Source organism: Leucoraja erinacea, chromosome 4 (assembly GCF_028641065.1).
Source record: "Leucoraja erinacea ecotype New England chromosome 4, Leri_hhj_1, whole genome shotgun sequence".
NCBI lineage: Eukaryota > Metazoa > Chordata > Chondrichthyes > Rajiformes > Rajidae > Leucoraja > Leucoraja erinaceus.
The window spans coordinates 22,194,224-22,212,926 of NC_073380.1; the positions used below are offsets into that span (position 1 = coordinate 22,194,224).

Consider the following 18,703-nt stretch of genomic DNA (forward strand, 5'->3'; position numbering starts at 1 on the left):
TAACCTCCGTGAATTTACAGCAGTAGAGCACTTTGAAGTAGTAAAATGTTCCACGGTGTTTCACATAGTGTTAGGAGCCAAAACCTGAGGCCAGAAGATAGTTAATTGTAAATCTTCTGTTAAAGGAAATATGGCCTGAACTAAAGGGAGAGGTTGGGCAGGCTAGGACTTTATTGGATGTGCAACGTATGTTTCCACTAGTGGGCGAGTCTAGGACTAGAGGTCATAGCCTCATAATTAAAGGAAGTTCTTTTAGGAAGGAGATGAGAAGGAATTTCTTCAGTCGGAAGGTGGTGAATCTCTGGAATCCTTTGCCACAGATGGCTGTGGAGGCAGTAAGTGGATATATTTAAGGGAGAGATAGATAGGTTCTTGATTAGTACTCCATGTCAGAGGTTATGGGGAGAAGGTAGGAGAATGGGGTTAGGAGGGAGAGATAGATCAGCCATGATTGAATGGCTGTAGACTTGATGGGCCAGATGGCCTAATACTGCTCCAATCACTTATGATCTGAATTTCTTGGAAAGCAGGAGGATGTGATCTTAGAGAGGTATAAAAGATAACGCACGGACTAGATAGGGTAAATGCACAGAATCTTTTACCCAAAGTAGAGGAATTAAGAACCAGAGAACATGGGTATAAGGTGAGAGGGGAAACATTTAATAGGAAGATCAAGGGCAACTTCTTAACAAAAGGGTGGTGGAATGAGCTGCCAGAGGAGGTAGTTGAGGCAGGTACTATAACAACATTAAGAAGAGATTAGGATGGGTACATGGATAGGAAAGGTTTAGAGGGATAAGGGTCAAATGTGTGCAGGTGGACCCAATGTAAATGTGGCATCTTGGTTGGCATGGGCAAGTTAGGCCAAAGTTGCTTCCATTTTGTATTACTCTATGGCTGTAAACCTTGAATTTAACAATACGAATAAAAAAGGTAACACAATACACAGAACCTTACATCTGTGTCTAATTCATCCACACCAAATTTTTGCAAGAACGATTTCAGTGCCTATGCTTTCTTTGCGGTTACAAATCTTGATTTGTTTTGAATATTTGCTCAATTTTCCATTACATTTGTAATTAACTCTGTTTCAACTACTTCCAGTAATGCAAACTCTACTGTCAAAGAACTGTCTTCATTCAAATAATTTATTATTGTCTTCCGAAATCTCAAACACTGGGTCCGATCTCATTGAGTCAACATTATGACGGCTCAAGAGTGAAATTGCAGTCTGTTTCTTTTCTCCACAAACTGGAAGCATTAAAGCAAATTGATTATAATAGATTTATAACTCTTTCATATAATGGTCAAATATATGAGATTTTTCTATTATTGATCCGGCACAAACTTGGTTTTAAAGAAGCAAGTCTGTGTACTTCGCAAATTCAGTGAGAAAATAGAGAATAGGAAAAGGTCGCCGGGCCAAAGAAATTGCATTTTGAAAAAGATAGAATAGAATAGATTAGAATAGAATAGAATAGAATACAATAGAATGCCTTTTCTTGTCATTCAAACAGACAAGGTTTGAACAAAATTTCATTCCTGCAGTCATGACATTGCAAAAAAAAAAACAAGACACACATTTAACATAATTTACACAAGCCTCCATCACAGTGAATCTCCCACACCTCCTCACTGTGATGGAAGGCAAAAGTTTTATCTCTTCCCTTTGTTCTTCTCCCGCGAAACTGCTGCATCGGGGCGACTGGGGCTCACAATGTTAAAGCCCCCGGCGGGCGATAGTAAGTCTCGAGGCCGTTTAAGCCGCGCCGGGCGATGTTAGGCCCCACTCCGAGTCATTTAATCCCTGCAATTCTGACGGGAGAAGTTGCTGTTGCGGGAGCTCTGAAAAGCGGTCTCCCACCAGGGACCAGCAAGCTCCCGATGTTCCTGCCCACCAGGCCTGTGTCCGGGGCCTCCGACGCTCTGAAGTCAGGTTGCACTTCCCCGCTCCTCGACTGGAGCCCTCAGGTTGGTTCCGGTTGGAGGCCACCGCCGGCTCCACGATGTTAGGCCGAACGACACCGGAGACCCAACAGGGAAAAAGTCGGGTCCCTGTACAGGGAAGAGATTAAATGGTTTCACCCACCTCCACCCCCCCCCACATATACACAGCTAAAAAATAATAAAAATTAAAACCAAAAACATACATCTAACAGGACAAAAATTAAAAAAAAGGAGGACAGACAGACTACAGTCGAGTTGCTGCCGTTAGGTGCAGCTACACCATGAATGACATATTAATCTTCTCATATCAAATAACCATACAAGTACAATTATCTCGCATGCACTAACAGTTATCTTTTCATTTCACCCTAATAATTAAATCATCTGCTCTATATCACATCCAGCAAATGTGAAGTCAGACTTTCAGCCATTTCAGAGAGCAGCTTAAAAAAAAAATCACCATTGCCGTGAGATGGAGTTATGTTTCATAAGAGCAGCAGATTCCCATTATTAATGAAGATATTGTTTTTTTACAGATTTGTTATATTGATCATTGATTTACAGATGCTGGCTTTTCAAATTCCAGGTATTTTGTTATTTTAATGTCCATTCTCCAACTTCCACGGTGGAGTTTCAATTCAGGTTTTCAGGCAAATATTGCAGAACTTTGCCTAGTGCGAACTACTGTGTAGTGCATCACTTGACAATTCGTTATCACACTGAATGCATGGCTGAATAATGTCAGAAGAACCAGAAACAACTGATAATGCATCCAAAGTGGAACTGTGGGTAAGGGGAATGAGTGCTTGGATAAGGCAATGAATAATGCCTTTAGTTAAAGAGAATTTAAACAACCAGTGGAGAGAAAAATAGTGTTATGAAACAAGACTTCTCTGTTACTCTCATCTGCTTAAATTAGTAAGAATAATAAGCGCATTAGAACAGTTGGAAGTTTCTGCATCTAGAGAACTTGCTGTGATTAGTGTAGTGTATAATGTGTCCTAGTGAGTAAACATCTGTGATTTTGGCCAAAGGCTATAGATTTTATTAGCACAGTGTTTACTGCTGTTGCTAATCAGTCATCTCCAGGAATGACCAAGATCAAATGAGTGACACCATATTTCACCTTCCGCACTATGGTGAGCTAATCCAATTTGGAAGCTCACGCCTGGTGCCGTCTGATGCAGCCACCTGATTCCAATGTTGTTCTCATCTTGGTCCCAAAGGATTTCCCCTATATCCTTAAACTGCGACCCCTTGGCCTGGAATTCCCCAACATCGGGAACTATCTTCCTGCATCTAGCCTGTCCAACCCCTTAAGAATTTAGCAAGTTTCTATAAGATCCCCCCTCAATCTTCTAAATTCTAGCGAGTACAAGCCAAGTCTATCCAGACTTTCTTCATATGAAAGTCCTGACATCCCAGGAATCAGTCTGGTGAAACTTCTCAGTACTCCCTCTATGGCAAGAATGCCTTTCCTCAGATTTGGAGACCAAAAGTGTACGCAATACTCCAGGTGTGGTCTCACAAAGTGCAGCTGCAGTAGAACCTCCCTGCTCCTATACTCAAATCCTTTTGTTATGAATGCTAACATACCATTCGCTTTCTTCACTGCCTGCTGTACCTGCATGCCTACTTTCAATGACTGGTGTACCATGACACACAGGTCTCGTTGCATCTCCCTTTTCCTAATTGACCACCATTTAGATAATAGTCTACTTTCCTGTTTTTGCCACCAAAGTGGATATCCTCACATTTATCCACATTATACTGCATCTGCCATGCATTTGCCCACTCGCCCAGCCTATCCAAGTCACCTTGCAGTCTCCTAGCATCCTCCTCGCAGCTAACACTGCCCCCCAGCTTCATGTCATCAGCAAACTTGCAGATGTTGCATTCAATTCCCTCGTCCAAATCATTAATATATATTGTAAATAGCTGGGGTCCCAGCACTGAGCCTTGCGGTACCCTACTAGTCACTGCCTGCCATTGTGAAAAGGACCCGTTTACTCCTACTCTTTGCTTCCTGTTTGCCAGCCAGTTCTCAATCCACATCAATACTGAACCCCCAATACCATGTGCTTTAAGTTTGGATACTAATCTCTTGTGGGACCTTGTCGAAAGCCTTCTGAAAGTCCAGATATAACACATCCACTGGTTCTCCCTTATCCACTCTACTAGTTACATCCTCGAAAAATTCTATAAGATTCGTCAAACATCTATTTACCTTTCGTAAATCCATGCTGATTTTGTCCAATGATTTCACCACTTTCCAAATGTGCTGCTATCCCATCTTTAATAACTGACTAGCAGTTTCCCCACTACCGATGTTAAACTAACTGGTCTGTAATTCCCCGTTTTCTCTCTCCCTCCCTTTTTAAAAAGTGGGTTACATTAGCTACCCTTCAATTCTCAGGAACTACTCCAGAATTTAAGCAGTTTTTAAAAATTATCACTAATGCATCCACTATTTCTGGGGCTACTTCCTTAAGTACTCTGGGATGCAGCCTATCTGGCCCTGGGGGATTTATCGGCCTTTAATCCATTCAATTTAACTAACACCACTTCCTGGCTAACCAGGATTTCACTCATTCCTCCATCTCATTTGACCCGCGGTCCCCTGCTATTTCCGGCAGATTATTTATGTCTTCCTTAGTGAAGACAGAATCAAAGTAGTTATTTAATTGGTCTGCCATGTCCGTGTTCCCCATGATCAATTCACCCGTTCCTGACTGCAAGGGACCTACATTTGTTTTAACTAATCTCTTTCTCATCACATATTTATAAAAACTTTTACAGTCAGTTTTTATGTTCCCTGCCAGATTTCTTTCATAATCTATTTTCCCTTTCCTAATTAAGCCCTTTGTCCACCTCTGCTGTACTCTGAATTTCTCCCAGTCCTCTGGTAGGCTGCTTTTTCTGGCTAATTTGTACGCTTCATCTTTTGTTTTGATACTATCCCTGATTTCCCTTGTTATCAATGGATGCACTGCCTTCCCTGATTTATTCTTGTGCCAAACTGGAATGAACAATTGTTGCAGTTCATCCATGCAGTCTTTAAATGCCTTCCATTGCATATCCACCGTCAACCCTTTAAGGATCAATTGCCAGTCAATCTTGGCCAATTCACGTCTCATACCCTCAAAGTTACCTTTCTTTAAGTTCAGAGCCGTTCTTTCTCAATTAACAATGTCACTCGCCATCCTAATGAAGAACTCAACCATACCATGGTCACTCTTGCCCAAGGGGCCACGCATAACAAGACTGCTAACTAACCCTTCCTCATTACTCAATACCCAGTCTAGAATAGCCTGCTCTCTCGTTGGTTCCTCTACATGTTGGTTTAAAAAACTATCCCGCATACATTCCAAGAAATCCTCTTCTTCAGCACCCCTGCCAATTTGATTCACCTTTGTTGCACGCATTTCTAATTTCCTGTTTGATGCCATCCCCAACTTCACTACTACTGTTAGGTGGCCTGTGGACTACGGGTGCTCTCTGCACAGAGTTTGTACGTTCTACCCGTGATCTGCGTGGGTTTACTCCAGATCTTCGGTTTCCTCCCACACTCCAAAGACGTACAGGTTTGAAGGTTAATTGGCTTGGTAAATGTAAAAATTGTTCCTAGTGGGTGTAGGATAGTGTTAATGTGCGGGGACCACTGGTCAGCGCGGACCCGGTCGGCCGAAGGTCCTGTTTCAACGCTGTATCTCGAAAAATAATTATCTGTATCTGTATATAAAAAAAAAAAGATGCTGCCTGTCCCGCTGAGTTACTCATGCATTTTGTGTCTACCTATGAACCAACCTATGTCCAATATTGAGACAACCATTTTAAAAAAAAAAAGGGATTGTCAGATTATTGTCAGTTTCCTCTAGCTGGAGACTATACAACTCTGGGTGCAGTCTCAAGACTAAAGGGCAGACCATTTATAGCAAGGATGATGAGGAATTCCTTTCTCCATAGACCTGGAAAACTTTCACCTCAGCATTTCACCTCAGTTGTTCTATATAAATAAGGCAGAGGTTGTGTTTTCTGAGCACAAAAAGAAAACTCAGGGTGCAAAGATACCATAAGGCAAAAGAGATGATATGGAATCACTCACGATCTTACTGAATGGCAGAAGAGAATGAAAGAAGCATATGGCCTAATGCTGACCAGATTTACTGTTTTTTAAATATTTCCCTCTTACATATTAGAAATCGAATCATTCAATTTTAGCAGAAGCAAGTTTCCATTGATGGGAGTGACGTACTGGAGTGGTGCCACTTCAGAGCCAGACACCCGAGTTAGATTCCAAAGTGTGGAGCCTGTGCTTTCTCTCCACAACAAAATCAGAATCCTCAAAGTACGGCAGTTTCCACTCCTTTTTCAAAGATATGCTGGTAAATTAATCAGCTACTGAAAATTACTCCCTTGTGTAGGTTAGAGGCAATAAGAGTCAACATTGAGTAGGTGTGTGAGAATGAGTAGGTTGCAGGGAGTGGGAGGGTGGCGAATTAGACTAATGGTATTGCTCCCCTGGAAGCCATCATGAACATAAGGGGCCAAGGATCAAAACTTCTATTTCTATTCTCAAGTATCTATAGTATGGCTTTAGGACCACCAATCTCTCAGAAAATGCTACACACCAAGGTACAGGAAGTTTATAGCAAGGAAATAAAAATAAACATGTTGGGTGGTATTGTTCTGACTGTGTACTGGAATTCTGAATACTGAAATATAAACCTGAAATTGTTTCATGATGTTATTGCCATAGCCTCTCTCTCTCATGGCTAATAAAACTGTATTGCCATACTTTAATATAATAAATATATATTTGTAGGAATATGAATGCAATTTATGATTATATATTCAGTTAAGATTTTATCCTATACTTTTTCAGTTTCTTCAGTTTGTTGTTCCATTAAATTTGTTTTTGTTAATTTTATGTGATACAATGCCGAAATAAAGTAATAATAACATCCATCAATTCATAGTTTTTTTAAATTAAATTTGCAGAAAATGAGAAATCAAAACTCATCAAATGCAAGGATAGTTGATTATCTAGGCTATACGGATGATTAATGTGGATATTTACACATAGCACAGTTTATGTCGGTATGGTGGAATATTGGGTTGGGGGAATCACACCATTGGGGGATCAGACCCAACGGGTCTGCACTTGGTCTAGTTTAACATAAAACTGAACAGAATAACAACATAGTCACTCATTTACTTTTTTTCTTTCTCCTGTCTTTAGCATTTACCCATTCTTTGTAAACACTATCAATTCCAATAGAACATCCATCCAATAGGTAGCTTTTGATTCTCATTAGCATATCCAAATGACATTCACCTAAACGGTTTCTCTGCTTGTTTTTGAGTTGATTCATTAGGCTAAAACCTTGCTTACAGTCCGAACTTGATGTAAGAAAGGTTCCCCCAATGTTCATCAACTTTGCAAGGTCACGAAACTGTTCGTTTTGAAGTGCAAATACCACCATTTGAGTAAAATTTGAAAACAGTTTTAACATAGAAATAGAAATTAGGTGCAGGAGTAGGTCATTCGGCCGTTCGAGCCTGCACCGCCATTCAATATGATCATGGCTGATCATCCAACTCAGTATCCCGTACCTGCCTTCTCTCCATACCCTCTGATCCCCTTAGCCACAAGGGCCACATCTAACTCCCTCTTAAATATAGCCAATGAACTGGCCTCAACTACCCTCTGTGGCAGAGAGTTCCAGAGATTCACCACTCTCTGTGTGAAAAAAGTTCTCCTCATCTCAGTTTTAAAGGATTTCCCCCTTATCCTTAAGCTGTGACCCCTTGTCCTGGACTTCCCCAACATCGGGAACAATCTTTCTGCATCTAGCCTGTCCAACCCCTTAAGAATTTTGTAAGTTTCTATAAGATCCCCTCTCAATCTCCTAAGTTTGGATTTACTTTTCTCTTGCATGGAAAATTTGAAATCATTGAACTGTTTAACTATTACAGTATTTTCAGCGAGAAAATCATGATATTTTATACATAAGGAATTAACTTGTTCAATGCCAAATGTGAAGTCACAATTTGCAATTGAGGAGTAATCAATAACTGACCATTCTTCTACCTCATCTTCAGGAAACCTTTCTTCTAAATGAGCACAAAGACAATTTATACAAGTCAACAGCGAACTTGTATCGACTGTTACATTTTCTTGATGTTGTTGGTCTAGCAAAACTTTAACTTTGTCACTCCACGAAGCACTGCTTCCCAGATACTGCTTTCTGATCTTGTTTATTTTGCCTTGGGCAAAATGACGTGCACCAATTGGTGTCAAGTTACTCCTTTGCCGAAACATCCACAATGCAGCCAGTTCTTCAAATACATCATTTAAAACCTGTAAAGGGCCTGTCCCATTTAGGTGATTTTTCAGCGGACTGTTCGCGGCACTCGCCTGAAAAACTGGGAACTAGGATGGCGGCTGTCAGAGTGGGACACACACACACACACTCAAACACATTTCAAAGGCTGGGGCCAGGGCAAGCCGGGGGAGCACTGTCTGAAATTCACAATATGCAAAGCCAAGATTATACAGATACACACTGCGATGAAGAGGAAGGTTAAGACGGCTAGCACAGTGTACGGTAAGTCCTTTGAAGGAGGGGAAAGAGAAGGGGGGGAGAGAAGGGGGGGAGAGAGGGGGGAGAGAAGAGAAAGGGGGAGAGAGAAGGGGGGAGAGAAGGGGGGAGAGAAAGGGGGGAGAGAAGGGGGGAGAGAAGGGGGGAGAGAAGGGGGGTGAGAAGGGGGAGAGGGAATGGAGACACTTTTAAGAAGCCAGAAAACTTATAATAAGCCAGAGATACACAGCTGTGAAGTTTGGCAGGCATTCAACATTACCGGTTGGTTATCCTTGGTTCTGAAAACTCGCACTTATGGGTTTTTTTTCCCAATGAGCCAATGAAAATGTCCGGTCAACAAACACGATTAACTAAAACTACCTATGACTACAATACCCATAACTACATGGCGAGCCCACTATAACTGCACCCACGACTCCAGGATTATCGATGTTCTCCATGGCGACCAATTTTTCAACATGTTGAAAAATTTGCGGCGACCATACTGAGGGAACTCCTCGCGATCATGAAGGCGACTCACCAGAGACCACCAGCGAACATGTGACGGCCATGTGGCGATTTTGTGGCGAGCGCCGAGTAAAAAGTCGCCTAAGTGAGACAGGCCCTTAATAAGCTACTTTGTATGTGATGTTTGTTCATTGCTTGTGACAGTATTTGGCCACAGGGTCATTTGAGTTATATTCCTCAAAATATGCGACTGGTCCCTCATTATTTTTTATTATAGCCTGCAATGCAAAGTGGCTAGATACACATCTGACTTCATTAAGTGGTCTGAAAGCAACAACTTCATTTTCAGAACTTGTGACAGGAAGCAGTATGGTTATTTAGACACTTTGCATAATAAAATTAATTTGCACTTCAGGGTTTGTGTCACCTGTACAAACAAGTCTTAATGTGACTATTGAGGATAGCTTCTGCATTGAATAAAGGTAGGCCGTGGGCCGAGGAGCTTTATTCTGCAGTTTTGTGACCCAAGTCACCAAACTACATGAAATTTTCACATATTGTGTAAAAACAATTATATAAATCACCCCTGAAACTCGATATGAAGAAGACTTGCTTATTTTTATTATATTAGAGAAAAAACGGAAAAAATTCGGGAATTTTTTAGTCCAATCAAAGCACGTTTAACATTGATTTGTCTGCCAGTTGGCCAATCACGTACTTTGCTTCAGGCCTTGAAAGCAAAGTCGCTGCAGATAATGCATTTATTCACATTATAAAAGGGTGCAATTAAATTAATTAAAGTCCATACAGATAGATTTTCATAAATTCAGACTTTAGATCTTACCTTTCGGTTAGAGTTGATTCATGGGTGCCTTCTTTGTGTTGGAGCACTTCTGCAGCGACTTTGCTTTCAAGGCTTTCTTGCACTTCCATCCACTTAGCAGCACATTCTTCAGCCTTTTTAATGTTTTTCTTACTAAATACAATTAACCTGCTGCAAGTTTCCACGACATGTATTCCACAGAACAACACATCGGAATCTCCAGTAAAACAGGCATCTGTGAAGCCCCCTTAGCCATTCTGTGTGCTAGCCTGAAGCAAAGCACGTGATTGGCCAACTGGCAGACAAATCAATGTTAAACGTACTTTGATTGGACTAAAGAAATTCATGAAATGTTTCAGTTTTTTCTCTAATTTAATAAAAATGTGCAAGTCTTCTTCATATCGAGTTTCAGGGGTGATTTATATAATTGTTTTTACACAATATGTGAAAATTTCATTTAGTTTGGTGACTTGGGTCACAAAATCCATTTTTGATGTTCGGCCCACAGCCTAAGGGAAGTTGTGGCCAAGTTGGGCCAAAGGGCCTGTTTCCACACTGTATCACTCTATGGAAGCAAATTTACCTGCTCCACGGGCATTGAATCTGAATGTTCAGTCTGTCTCAAAAAGATCCTGCCGTCTGACACCACATCACTGTTTCCACACACCAAACCCACTCTGACTCTCCCAATCATCTTCCACTCCAACACTGACTAATGGAGGAAAGGCCTTGAAGAATACGTGTTGTAGGACCTTTCTAATCTCGAGTATAGTGTCGTACACTTTTGGAAGAAAGAAGGACACTCATAGACGCTTCATGGGCTCATCACTCAGTGCTGGATTAAGGAGCCATTTAAAATGCTAAAGAATCTGGGTTATTTTTCATTTTTTTCTTCCTGAGTAACTTGACTCCTTCCTTTGAATATAGCTCAATGTACATTGAATTACATAATGTCCAATTTAATTAACCATGTGATTCAGGAAGCATAATAACTAATTTGCATCCAGCAAGTTTCAACCCTACACAGCAAGATGATAATAATGCAATCCTGTTGTTTTAGGGATGTATTGTGAGGTAAAAATATTGGCCATGACACTGAGGACAACTCATCTGCACTTCTTCAAAATAATGCCATGGGATTTCTCATGATCACCTGAGAGAAAACAGGACCTCAAGTTTTATATTTCATTTATAAGACTGAACTTCCAGCAATGCTGCAGTTCTTCAGCTTTGTCCAGCAGCTCATTGCACCAAAGTCCGTGGAGAAATAAACCTACAACTTTCTTAGGCAAGGACAAAAATAGGTCATGAGGTCATGTGATAGAAGTAGAATTAGGCCATTGGGCCCATCAAGTCTACTCCACCATGGCTGATCCTGCATTTTCCTCATAATCTCTGATGCCTGTACTAATCTAGAATCTATCTATCTCTGCCTTCAAAATTTCAACTGACGGCCTCCACAGCCTCTGTGGCAAAGATCTTCCACAGATTGACCACCCTCTGACTAAAGAATACTGCCTTCTGAGCCAGGTGAGAGGTTTGACCTTACTGGTACGTGTGATTTTAGACCTGTACTTTATTCACATTGTTTGAGTAAAACATAGCCTGACGTAATAACCCAGTTGGTGTCAATCCCAATTTCTGATAGTTTTTGGAAATAAGTGATTAATTTTTCTCATCTATATCAACTTCAGACTTTTTTGCACTAGTATTGGCACTTTAGTTTATTGATTTTTTTTAATTGATGTTACCTATGAGTACTGTGTTAACAGATTTGCTCTACTACCAAGAATTTCATTGTTGTGGTATCAGTACAAATGACAATTAAATATTCTTGACAACGATTAGGATGGGAATGCATGAGGCATGATTAATGCTTTGATGAAGTCACTAATATAGGTGGTATCATAGACAGCAAAGAATATTAGTAAGAATTGCAGCAGGATCTTGATCAGCTGAGCAGACGGTCTGAGGAATGGGTAATGGAGTTTAATTCAGAAAAGTGGTATAGCATTTTGAGACGTCAAACCAGGGCAGGATCTTCACACTGAACGTATGGCTTTAGGGAGTGCTGTAGTGCAGAGAGATTTAAGAGTACAAATACAAAGTTCCATGAAAGTGACGTAGACATTTGGCACATTTGACTTCATCAGCCAGGGAATTGAGTGTAGAATTTGCGACATTATGTTACAGTTGTACAAGATGTTGGTGAGGCCTCACTTGTAGTATTGGGATTAGCTTTGATCACCATGCTATAGGAAAGGTCCAGAGAAAATCTATAGGGATGTTGCCAGGGCACAAGCGTTTGAGATATATCGAGAGGTTGAAAGCCTAGGACTTTATTCCTTGGAGTGCAGGAGGCTGGGGAGTAATCTTACAGAGGTGTACCAAATTATGAGGGGAGTAGATAGGGTGAATGCAGAATGCATTTTCCCCAGGGTAGGGAATAAAGAACAAGGGGAAATATTTAATAGGAATCTGAGGTGCAACTTTATCACATAGAGGATGGTGGAACAACTTGCCAGATGAAGTAGCTGAGAGAGGTAGAATAGTAACATTTAAAAGACATTTAGATTGGTACATGAATATAAAAGCTTTAGAGGGATATAGGCCAAATGGGACTATTTTAGATGGGGACTCTTGGTCAGCTGAGTTGGGATGATGGGCCTGTTTCCATGCCCTGTGGCTCTAAGAAGTAAATAGCTAGAAGATGAGTTTTGTGTGTCGGCTTACTCAGAGTTGTCTTAGATGCCATTTTATCAACTTAGGCCACTGTTTGTCCTGCTAATTACAACAGAGTTCTAAACTCTGAATGTTTCAATTTATGGGAAAGAATATGTACAGAGACAATTAACATGAGACTGCCATCAAGATGAGAGAATGTGTTGAGAATGCATCATAGATGTGTTCCTGGTCAGAATGTGAAACTACAGAGACTAATGCGACAAATAATATTGATGAATTTTAAGCGGAGCCTAGATTAGCAGGTGAGGAGATAAATGGGTTATGCTGATACTTAGACAGAGAAGGCAGGAAGTAGACACAACTGAAACATGACATTGGCAATGGACTTCGTAGGGCTCAATGACCTGTTTCTCTTGTACTTGTTCAATGCACAAATCCCTGATTCCTTTCTGGCGAGGTCTCTTTCTATTTACACATTATATCTGTCTATTTTCTTTCAAAGTGGCACCATTCCATTTGTTCTTCTGTCTGTTCTACAATGTTTCCTCTAACACACAGCACTGGTAAACACACTTACCCATCGCTAAACACAAGTTGTGTAAGTACTTCCAATCTCATCGCTCAAGTAGTAATATATAACAAATTCTGCAGTTGTCAAGTCACCTTCAGGTAGGGAGTATGTGAATTCCACCCGCCAGGTCAATCACTATATACATCCAGAACATTCAGCACCTCAGCCTCAACCAGTAGCCAAAATATAGATGTTTTCTGATGGGCAGCACCTGCTGTGCAATTTTCAAAAAATGCAAACTGGCTCAGTCATCCCTTTCTCCGATAACAGATCAGTAAACCAATTACAAGGGTTGCAGCCCTACAACTATTGATAGGCCTTTCTCACGGGGCATCGATGCAAGATGTAAAAAAAGCTACCTTCAGGTACAAAGAGTTCCATCTTCTAAGGATGTCATTTGACTGTGTTAATTCCAAAGCCATTGCCAGTCTGTAATTAAATCATCACTATATACATGCCAGAAGAGAGAAATGAGGGGAGACGTATTACAGCACCTGTGTATGTGGGAAAAGATGGACCACAGTCCTCGTTTGTGAGGCTCCGTGCCTGTGAACCAGCATTAGCCAAAGATAGATTCCAGATGTTTTGACAGAAACCCGCCGCCAGTAAATGAAGACACCCCCATCTGTCTCCCCCTCCTCTCCCTCGACTCCCCAACATCCAAAACCCCCTGGGAAACTGCTTTCTGCTGCTGCCCGCACCTGAGTTCCTGTGTAAGACAATGTTAGTTGCGGCTTTCCCGTAACAGCGCCAAAAACTGTCTGATTGACTGAAGTAACTCAGCGGGCAAAGCATGGAGTCTCAAAGAGTCATGCCCTTGACTGACAGCTCATAACGATAAGTTGATGTCATATGCGGATGCAAATCTCTCAGAAGCAATTTTTACTCACCTTCTGTCCCCTCTGTCCAGCTTCCGGGTTCACCATTCGCAGGAGTTCCCACAGTACACGCAAGAATCAGTACGGATATCGCACTGGCCACTACGTGCATATAATGTTGCAATGTTCAACCACAAGTATACAAGTCACTCTTGGAGAAATTCAAGCTTGTTTGAATTTTCTCCCGAGTCACCAAGTTACACGAGTACCTGCCGTTAGCGCCACAGTGGTCACGGTGGTCCACAAATGCCGTACGGTTATCGCAAGAGGTTCCCACGATGTTCAACTCTGGTTAACTCTTGCGTCAAGTCGCCCCGTGAGAAAGGGGTTTAAGTCTGTAGCTCCCTGATTTTGAATGCTTTGCAACAACTCCTGTTCGAAAGCAAAGCACGAGACGAGCAACGGATGAACAGCTTACCCATATTAATAACGCAATTGCAGAATATGGGCATTATGACAAAGTAAAAAGGACAACTCTGGTACCACAGCAGTTGTAAGACCAGGTTAGACACAAATTAGCAAAGTTATGTTTAAAACACCCAATCATTGACAGTAATTGGAAGTGAGTGGTACATAAAAAAATGAAGAGGATAAAGAACACACTTGTAGCTATAATTCACAATCATTTCCCTGGGTTTTATAATGAGGCCGTGACTGACCAAGCCAGCTCCAGTCTGCATTCCCTTTTCTTACCTGTGGGACCTGTCAGTGTTGCAGTCAGCCTGTGAGGAATTCGGGGTGGGACTTTCAGTGCTGCACGCACCTGGTAATATCTGGAGGACAGAAAAGGAAAGGTTAGAGAATCCTGCTGCTTTGGCAGCATTGTCAATGGCTTGATTGTGAAGCCTGTTTAGGGAATTTCAGCAGGGCATGTTTCTCCTTGACCATGTTTAGAAACATAGGAAATAGGTGCAGGAGTAAGCCATTCGGCCCTTCGTGCAATATGATCATGGCTAATCACCCAAACTTAATACCTCGTTCTTGCTTTTTCCCCATATCCCTTGATTCCGTTAGCCCCAAGAGCTAAATCTAATTCTCTCTTGAAAACATCCAGTGAATGGGCCTCCACTGCCTTCCGTGGCAGAGAATTCCACAGATTTACAACTCTGACTGACTCACATTTAAAAAAGTGCGTATCCATTTTCTAAAGTATGTATAACCTGGTCTGGTATCCAGTGGAAGTCCCAATTAGCAAGATAACAGACCAGGCACAATGCACCATACTGCTTATGTGTTGGTCTCAACACCATGGGCATACATTGATTACTTGCCAATTAAAGTTAAATTAAAGTCTTGTGACCCTTAACCTTCATTTTTGAACTCTCGATAAAACAAAATGCAATTCATGTAGGAAATAGTGAATCGTGCGCAAGTTCATGTCCCCACAAGTACACCATTTGATATGTTGTAAATCCACAGCCTTCACCACCTAATCATTTAAAATGTATTAATTATCTCATTGCCTGCAACCATGAGTATGGATTAACCCTGTTACTGCCATCTTCACTTTACAGAAGTCGACTGCTTCTTGCAATTCCGCATGTGAATAATGCACAGAGCCACCTGCTTAAATGTACGGGCCAGGTATTAATGCTCCTCACAGTGATGAAACCGCAACAATCATTTCCTCTAGCATCAATTTTGCAGTTTATTTACTTTGGTAATTTGCTTTGTGGACTAGATATACTTCAAGCATAAAGGAAAAATTAAATCTCCAAACATGTATACTTCCATCCTTTGGCTATGAAATGGAGCTTTATGGCCCTGTTCAATCCACCTTCATCTTGATAATTAAACTGCATAGAAGAGTAAAATTCAAATACATCGTATCTCATCAAACCAACAAAAGTCCAATTGTTATGGACTCACGACCGTAAGATTAATGCTTGGAAATTCAAGGCAGAACAAACAATGCTACACTGTTTACAGTTCGGACCTGCAATCCTGTACCCAGAAGGATATTCAAGAGAAGCTCAGAAGTTGTATTGGGAATGAAGATTACACATTTGATTTACTATCTACACTGAACTAACTGCTTTCAGTGAGAACAATTGGATGCAAACTTAACTGGAGAGAGTTAAATAAAAACTAGTTTGTATCCTACACTCAATCAGTGATATCTGCTACAGGCTGCAAACTGGGTGAGAAATGGCAGGTGTTTGGCCTGAATGCTCTGCAAAATAAATACTTGCCTTAAATGTGGAGAATAGATACAGCCACTTGGCAATAATCCATGTTATTCCTGAAATTTATTCTGCTGCAGTGTGAATTATTTGCTCCGTCCCCTCAATGTTCAATTTAGAGTTAGATTTAGCTCTTAGGGCTAATGGGCCTGTCCTACTTTCATGACCTAATTCACAACCTTTTTTACTCGTGGACATTTTTCATCATGCTAGAAAAAACGCCCCGACCTACTTGATGCCACGAGTACCTACGACTAGCATCACGGCCTGAAAACGACCTACCTACGACCTCCTATGACCTTGTGATGACCCTGCTGGGAGTATGAGTCAAGGGCAAACTCGGCAGAGGTCGTGAATTAGGTCATGAAAGTGAGACAGGATATGGGGGGAAAAAGCCAGACCAGGGTACTGATTTTGGATAATCAGCCATGATCATATTAAATGGTGGTGCTGGCTCGAAGGGCCGAATGGCCTACTCCTGCACCTATTTTCTATGTTCTATGTGAGATATTCAAATTCAGATATCCCAGCAACTTTGAGGTAAGAAAATTGGCTCAGCCCCAGAAGTCACCCTTGTTCAAACCAAGGCAGTGACCATACTGCCACTCATCCATCACATCTCCAATCTGTTTGATTCCCTGAAGCCCTCAGATAAATATCCACCACAGTTTCCAATCATGCTTCCAATCTTCAGCAACCAACTCCTTGATCAAAAAGGACTCCCACCACCCCATTCTCCAGCTGCTTAATTGGTCACTGACCTGACTCCTTGTCTGGATACTGATCATTATCCAACTCTGTTCCACCAACCATGGATGCTTACCATATGGTCAGTACAGTTTGCCCCCTTGTCTACCTAATCTCAGAGCACAACAAGATTTATGAACATCGATTCTTCCACCTCTTAGACAGTGTCACATTTGACCAATACATTTGTTTTTCTTTCAGCAATACTCAAGATCCAAGTTGCTAATGAAAGCAGCATATCAATGAATTGTCGATGATATGCACCCATTAGAAACTTGGAGATGTTGGGTCTCATTCCTGATAGACACTCTTCAGAGGCTTTGCTTTGAGCAAATACTCCTAATTCTTGTTCTTTGCCTCCACAATGACATGGCTCATAAGTACAAGATGGTTACGGTGCTGACCATGACCATCAGGTGTGGGTGGTTAGACTCTCTGTCATGAAAGTGACGTGCCACATCTCACAGCTGAATATCTCCTTGGTTTTGTTGCATGCATCCATAGAGCTGCAGATGGAACCGAACATTTTACAATCATTATCAAATCTACTTAAGTCTAATTTTTGTTGGAAAGATGCTAGATGATGCAACAACTTAGATCTAGGACTCTACCCAAGGGATTGTCCACAAAGATGTTCTGACATTAGGATAATTCATCTTTAACAACCACAACATTTTTGGCTAAAGAACGGCTACAATGATTGGATGAATTCCTCCTGACTATTTGCCAAATATACTAACATTGTGTCTTCTGAAAATTTGGACATTTTGTTCTTTGTTGGACAAATCCATATATTTCATGAATAAATGTCAATTGTTTCAACTGCACCTTCTACATTTTAAACATTAACTATTTTCTCATGAACAGTGCCATTAATCAAGTTTCCAACTATTTGTTCATTGTCTTTCTCTTGAATTTTTTTTCAATGTCACTTTCAGAACTTTTTCTTGAATCTCGTTATCGAGCACTTTCTGAAAATTTATATTGTAACTTTCTGAAAATTTACAAATTTACACTAAACCAATTTGGAGTCTGGAGGCATAAAAGATTGCAGATGCTGGAATCATGAGCAAATAAACAAACTCCTGGAAGAAATCAGCCAGCCAGGCAACAACTGTAGAGGGAAATGGACAAACAATAATTCAGGCCAGGACCCTTCTTCAAAATGAATAAGTGTCCCAACCTAAAATGTCAAACATCCATATTCCTCTCCAGATGCTGCCTGCTTGTTTGATTTCCACTGGTGCATTGTTTTATACTAATTGCTATATTGTTACTGCTTCAAAATACCTCATTTTAATTTGCCAAAGGCAGCTTGGCTTTGAATATAGACAATAGACAATAGCTCCAAACTGGAGGATGAGACAGATGTTCGGCAGCTGAGGAAGGGCCTGAATGCAATCACCTCCTACAAGGCGAAACCAGGAGGCAGCTCGAATGTCGGCGAAACATCACCCCCTGACGAGCTCAATGCTTTTTACACACACTTTGATAGGGAGAATACTGATGTGCCTTCCCGAGCCCCCATTCGCTGTGATGGTATTTCAGTCTCAGTCACAGAGGCCGACATCAGGAAATCCTTCAGAGGGGTGAACCCTTGAAAAGCGCCTGGACCTGATGGTATACCCGTTCGTGTTCTAAAAACCTATGCGGACCAACTGGCTGGAGTTTTTACAGACATTTTCAACCTCTCACTTCTGAGGTCTGAGGTCCCTACCTGCTTTAAAAGGGCATCAATTATACCAGTGCCCAAGAAGAGCAATGTGACGTGCCTCAATGACTATCGACCAGTGGCACCACCACCTGTGGTGATGAAG

General features: G+C 41.2%; 1 protein-coding gene across 2 annotated transcripts in view; it reads right to left on the bottom strand.

Annotated features, from left to right (window-relative positions):
• The window catches only part of LOC129696206 (protein FAM135B-like), a 408,722-nt gene that overhangs the window by 263,605 nt on the left and 126,414 nt on the right, over nt 1–18,703 (bottom strand). For both annotated transcript variants that reach the window (XM_055633862.1, XM_055633863.1), the window contains one exon: nt 14,650–14,729. In XM_055633862.1, coding sequence (XP_055489837.1) covers nt 14,650–14,729 — 80 coding nt within the window. The remainder of the gene's footprint in view (nt 1–14,649; nt 14,730–18,703) is intronic.